Source organism: Myotis lucifugus, unplaced genomic scaffold (genome assembly GCF_000147115.1).
Source record: "Myotis lucifugus unplaced genomic scaffold, Myoluc2.0 scaffold_633, whole genome shotgun sequence".
Classification (NCBI taxonomy): Eukaryota; Metazoa; Chordata; class Mammalia; order Chiroptera; family Vespertilionidae; genus Myotis; species Myotis lucifugus.
Genome location: NW_005871681.1, coordinates 300,030 through 306,626, shown reverse-complemented (window position 1 = coordinate 306,626; position 6,597 = coordinate 300,030). Strand labels below are relative to the sequence as shown.

General features: G+C 46.2%; 1 protein-coding gene across 1 annotated transcript in view; it reads right to left on the bottom strand.

Moving 5' to 3' along the window:
* FRRS1 (ferric chelate reductase 1) overlaps positions 1-6,597 on the bottom strand; it is a 25,026-nt gene that overhangs the window by 6,418 nt on the left and 12,011 nt on the right. The window contains 7 exon segments of the mRNA XM_006105081.3: positions 267-376; positions 1,082-1,194; positions 2,048-2,161; positions 3,505-3,652; positions 4,513-4,611; positions 5,695-5,840; positions 5,843-5,876. Of these exon segments, the coding sequence (XP_006105143.2) occupies positions 267-376; positions 1,082-1,194; positions 2,048-2,161; positions 3,505-3,652; positions 4,513-4,611; positions 5,695-5,840; positions 5,843-5,876 (764 nt within the window).

The window sequence follows — 6,597 nt, the reverse complement described above, 5'->3', positions numbered from 1 at the left end:
GGTGGTGATGGTGGTGGTGATGGTGGTGACAATGATGATAATGATGACAGGCACCAGTCACTGAGCATCTCCTTCACACCAGGCACACACTGCACACACTCTCATGCTCCACACTTGGTTATAAATAACCCACTTTTAAAAACGGGGGAACTGAGGGTCAGAGACACCAGTAACGTGTGTCACCCACACACAGAAATATCTGTTTGCCCATCCTCTGAGAATAAAACATCAATCTCCTTTGACGCTCAAGTGAATTTAAATGAAACCACCCAGTGTAAGAGGTACTTACGCTACTCCAGCCTCCTCGGTAAATGAAAGGCAGGACGAAAGCAATGCAGGTGAGGGAGGAAGTAATTAGCATGAGCGCCCGATGCACCTGCAAGGGTGAAATGACAGTGAGAAGAGAGTTACCTGAGCCAGAGAAAGGACTTGGTGTTACCATGGGGACAAGACCATGGGATGAGATTCCCCGAAGGGATGCTTTTGATTGACACCTGACATGTGACACACGAAAGATAAGGTGTGTTCTGCTTTGTTTTGAGGGGTACCAACTGACTCTCGCCTCCTGATCCCAGACAAAGGGGGCAACATGAAAAGAAACGCTTCTAGTTCCGATCCTCCCCCAGAGGAGACAGATGACCTTGACCGGAGAGTCTGACGCGGATTGGCACAGCACCCGGAGGACAGACCCCTGTGGACACGCAGGAAGCCCCTGCGATTTCCCTCCCTGCCCTCTGCCTTCCTTGCCCGTCTGTGCTCGGTGCAGCTGGACATGCAGGTCAGGGTCCTGCGGGTCCCAAAGTCTACGTCACACAGGGAGGCACGCGGCCCTGGCACGTCCTCCAACCCCGCCCGAGCCCCGCCTAAAGCCGCCTCTGTTGTGACCTCTATCAAGGACCTTGTGTCTGTTCTCAACTGGTTAGGAAACCAAAGGGCAAGAAGAAGAAATGATTAGGATCCCGAAACCACAAAACTATGCCACACACACACACAAAGGGAAAGGAACCCACATAGTTCATGTGTTTTCTTGCTGCAACGTACAGCTAGTACGAAACCGCATGAACCTTTTCCTCCCGCCTACCTGGAACCAGGCGGATTCGCCGAAGAGAGGCCTGGACAGAACGGGCTTGTAGAACCGGGCAACGATGACACCCACGCTGACGGTAGTCATCCAGCTCACGAGCATCAAGGCCCCTGCGGGAAGATGCGGTGGTGACATCACCAACTCAGCCCGCTATCCTGCAGCGACCACGCCACGTGCTCGGAAAACAGAAACCACCAGCAAAGTACCTTCAACTGCCATGGCATACCCTCAAAACACCCGGATATCACAGCTTTCACTCTCACCACGACTGCTTCTAACAGCTCACACTTCCATAGCCCTACTATGTGCAAGGCGCAGTCTCTAAGGGCTCCCCGTGAACTAACCTAATGGATCTTTACCACAATCCGATGAAGTGATTACAATTATTATTATTCCAGTTTTGCCAGATGGGGAAACCAAGGCACAGAGACGCCATGTAAGTCGAGCCCATCCTGGCTTGAGCAGCTGTACCCTTAACCATTGTGCTAATACAGCCCGAGTCACCTTGGAACTGTCTCACCTCTCACTCCAAAAACCAGTGAAAAACCAATAGGTGCCCCGGCCGGGTGGCTCAGTGGATTGGAGCATCGTCCCACACACCAAAAGGTTGCGGGTTCAGTTCCCTGTCAGGGCACAAGCCTGGGTTGCAGGCTCAATGTCCGGTGGGGGGCCGTGCAGGAGGCAGCCGAACAATGTTTCTCTCTCATTGATGTTTCTATGTCTCTCCCTCTCTCCCTTCTTCTCTCCCTAAAATCAATAAAAACGTATTAAAAAATAAAAATATTTTTAAATGTTTTTTACAGAAAGGGAAATACTGCTACCTGCATGTGTGAATGGTCACACAGAGATTTCTACACAGCTGCTAACTTCTGTCCGCCACGACTCCTACCCCAGCCAGCACCGAGCACCGGGTAAGGTTACGGGCGGAGTGAGGATGCAGCGCGCACACAGGGAGCAGCTCACCATGAGCCCGCAGCAGGGGCGGGGCCCGAGACGCTCCCACGTCCTGCGGATCACCTGTCACGGCATGTTTTTCATATGTAATCAGAGGCTGCTGGGAGTGTCTATAAATTCGACCTGAAATTATAAAAAAGCAGGAAGAAAAAAAAAGATGAAGAAGAATTACTTCCTCAGAAGAGAAGGAATGAAAAGACTGTGTCAGGACCTGGAAACAAAACTGCTTAAAATAATAGAAAATAAATATCAACAGAGATGCCATTCATATGCAAAAGCAACCTAAACCCAGATGCAGGGTCACGTGACCTTATTGGGGGAAAAACTAAAGAAATAATTTAGCCAACCAAGACATGAGGCTGGGAAGGTGGGACTTACAGTGAGACACCCACAAACAATGTTTCATCCAAATAATTACCGTTAATACGACCACAAATGATTGAAAATGGCAAGGATAATTCTTGAAAGAGAATACATATGAAAAATAATCTAGAATTCTAGATTAAACCGACAGAAACTGGGCCTGAGAGAAAGACAAGCACATTTCAATGCTCTATTATGTGGCATTGATCGATTGGGACTGGGTTTGACTAACAAACCAAAATTCCAAAGAAAAGTGATGTGCACAGTTTGAGAATGGGTTATCATATTTTTTTTTTTGGATTATCATATTATTGTTCATTATGTATAACTTCAAGTCTGTAAATGTAGAGTTATTCCTGTTAGTTTGTATTCGTGAGTATGGGTGTGTGTGAATCCCTACCTTCTGAGAATCTACCCTACAGAAATACCCTTTACCCAAAGGTATATGTACAAGAATGTTGACAGAAATTTGTTTTATGCTAGACAAAAAAATTTAAACAAGCTGAATGGTCATCATCAGGAGAATCAGTAAATAAATTATGGAGCATAGATTATTTTTAGAATACAATGTATACCAAAAAGAATAAAAATAATTAAGAAATTTGATTATATATATATATACACACACACACACTATATATCTTTGGCCCAAACAAAAATACATATTAGACCACAGACTACAAGGCAATAATTTCCAAAAAGATGTAACTTTATAGGAAACCAGGTATATCATCTATCCAAAATGCAACAAAACCAAACATTAACAATAAAAAGCAGAAGAGCAATGGTCTCCCTAGATATTTATAAAATGACTTTCCTCGTTCTTCCGGCTTCTTATACCTGGCCCAAATGCTGCTTACCAGCCAGAAATTCACTTCCATCGTGAGCATGTAGCCTTATAGCATAGTTGACCCTAACTTTGCCTAGTTTCTAGGGAAACGAAGCTTAAAGGCCAACCAAGGTCAAAAGGGAAGGCAAGATGGAAGAGGGTTTTGATAACTCTTTACCCGCAAGTGTAAATGTTTTTAAAATGGGGGGGAGGGGAGAAGAGAGAGAAGAAAAAAATCTTGAAAAGGGAGTTTTTATCAATACATAGTACTTACCATCCTTGGCTGCACCAGTTGCTAGAAATATGTAGTAGCTTGTGTTTAGGTCAAATCTATTCTTAACGCCAGGAAGGGTGATGTTTCTTCTGAAAGAACATTGCATCCCGCCATCCTCCAACCTCCAGGCCATGTCCTCGAGGGCGTCCTACAAGCACACAGTGGGTCTCGTCAGCGCTTCCCCAAGATTTGCTAAAACCCGATGTGATCGCAGTCCTGCCCGTCCAAGCTCCTTTCTCTGAGACCCTCTGTGCACGTCTGGTCTGCGCTGGCCTTGCTTCTCCACTTCCCCTTCAAAGAGTACAACAAACACTACCTCCCAGTCTGTCTTGATCTCACTTGGCAAAAGTATTATTTTTGCTTTGAGTCAAAACCCCAAAATTCCTCTCCCCAGGAGAGAAACTTTGGCAGACATAAAAACTCCATCTGGCCACTAACAATCAAAAACATTGAACAAACAATAGCAAGTAGCCCTAGCCGGTTTGGCACAGAATTTCACTGTGTGTATGGATATCAAATCATCGCGCCCGGCCGGCGTGGCTCAGTGGCTGAGCATCGGCCTAGGAACCAGGAGGTCACGGTTTGATTCTCGGTCGAGGGCACATGCCTGGGGTTGCAGGCTCGATCCCCAGTGTGGGGCGTGCAGGAGACAGCCAATCCATGATTCTCTCTCATCATTGATGTTTCTCTCTCTCGCTCCCTCTCCCTTCCTCTCTCTCTCAAAAAAAAAATCAATCAAAACATTTTTTTAAAACACATCATGTTGCACACTTTAAATACACATAAACTTTATTAAATATATAAGTATATCTAGTAAAAAAAAAAAAAGGGGAAAGTGCAGAAAAGCTTTCCCAGAGTGTTATGAGGGAGGAAACCTTCGGCGAGGCCCCTGCTCAGGCCCGACGAACTGCAGTTCGAGGCCACCTTGCCACACAGACGTGCTGCTGTGAGCCACGTGGCCGGAGGGCGGGCGGGCCAGGTAGAGGCTCCCAGAACTTTGACACCTACCCAGGAGTCCAGGGCCGGGTGGCTCCGCCCCATCAGGTGGGCGGGTCGGATGCTCACGGTCTGGTCCTCATGAATACACAGGTAAGCGTCATCGTCGCCCTGGAGAATGATGGGAAAGGAGAAGAGTCTAAAGGAAGTTCAACGCTGTATTTTTAAGTCCTTAATAAAAATCAAATAGTATTTGGTCTTCTTAAATAATTTACTGGCAGCCTTCAATGGTACTATGGCTGTCTGATTTATGAATCAATATGATTTTGTTATAATAGGAAAGCAATACAATTTCATTATAAAAAACAGGCTAAAATAGACTTGACATGTTTATATGCCCATAAACCCATCCCCAATTGAACACCACGGTTAATGCTTTCATATATATTCATCCAAATCTATTTATATTTATACCTATATCTTTCTCTCTCTCCAAATAGAAAAATACAGTTTTGTTACCTGCTTTAATTTATCATGAATATTATTCTGGATACTTGTTTGTAAATATATATATCTATGTCTTGAACATTTTCATGACTGTAAATGTGCTATATTATATCGGTTTTGGAGGGGTAGCCTTCAAGATGGAAGGCACTGTAATCAAATATTGCTAATATTGTACACATTCAACACCCAGTAGGTTAAGTGTTACGTATTGAGGCCACAACGTCTGAGCTCAGGGAGGCATTCTTTGCCGGTTTGATTCTCATGTTTCCTTTCATCTCTAATATTCTCTAAACTCAGGATCTCATTTCAATTACTACCAAAGGGCAGGTTGCATCTTCAAAGCACATGGCATCATTTTAAGGGACAAGCGAATCTTCTGGATTTCACGTTACTGTGCGTAGATTTGGTTCTTTCGCCTATTCTAAATCGCTCCCCCTCAACTACCTAGCAAGGTATTTTATGGGCCTTGGTCGCTAAGCTCCTTAAAGAAGACCCAAGAACAACCCGTTAATCTTACATTCAACTCGGAATTAGCCCAGCTCAAGATAAGAAATATGGAGTCGCCATGAATGACACCAGGAATCGACAAACCACAGCACACAGGCCTCATTCAGCCTCAGCACCCGCCCTCCCTCCCCACCCCTCCCTCAAGTGCCATCATCTGACCTGGAACAAACAGCTGACCCGCCACTGCGAGGAGCTCACCCCGGACTAATGTCACCCCACGGATTAGTGAGAGGTACCCACCATCCACCGGTCGTGGGAAAGCGCGAAGGACAGGTAGCCTTTGCTGGGGCCGCTCATCTCCACCGTCACCGACTGGTCATCCCGCGTGAAGGACAGGAAGAGGCAGGTGCCCTCCTTCTCTGGGTCGCAGGCCGAGGGGCTCCGCAACAGAACTTCTTGCTCCCACAGCCCGAGGCGCTGAACTGGGAAAATGAGGGGGCGGGGCTTCGTGATCAAAACCGCCCTTCATCCCCAAAGACAGAAGGGCCCCCTCCCGGGGGCTCAGGTCCTAACGGACCCCCTTTCAGAACAGGACCCAAATAAGGGGGCAGGAGACAGGCCCCAAATTAGAAATGACCCGGGCAGTCGTTCTCACGGTCATGAACTTTTCAGCGTAATTACTTTTAATTAACATTTGGAAGGCACAGTAGTTGGACTGTAATTGTGCTCGAGTATTAAAGTCCCTTTAATACACAAATAGTTCATGTTAATTATGTTCCCCAGGGAAGGCTCGGGGAAATTCTAGAAACTCCTCAGGGAGTGTTTAAGTCCGCAGGGACAGTCTTGCCTGCAGGGTATCCTCCAGTTTCCAGAGGTGGAATTTAAAAATCAAACAAGCAAAACCTTTGCAAAATTTTGTATTTAGACCCTGGACTCTGCCTCTAGCATTCGGTTCAAATTTGATATTAAAATAATATAAGAGCCCTGGCCAGTGTTGCTCAGTGGGTTGAGCATCGTCCCATGCACAGAGAGGTCACTGGTGCGATTCCTGGTCAGGGCATAGGCCCCGGTTGTGGGTTCATCCCCAGTAGAGGGCGTGCAGGAGGCAGCCGATCGATGATTCTCTCTCATTAATGTCTCTCTCTCTCTCTCTCCCTCTCTCTCTCTCTCTCTTCCTCTCTGAAACCAATAAAAATATATTTA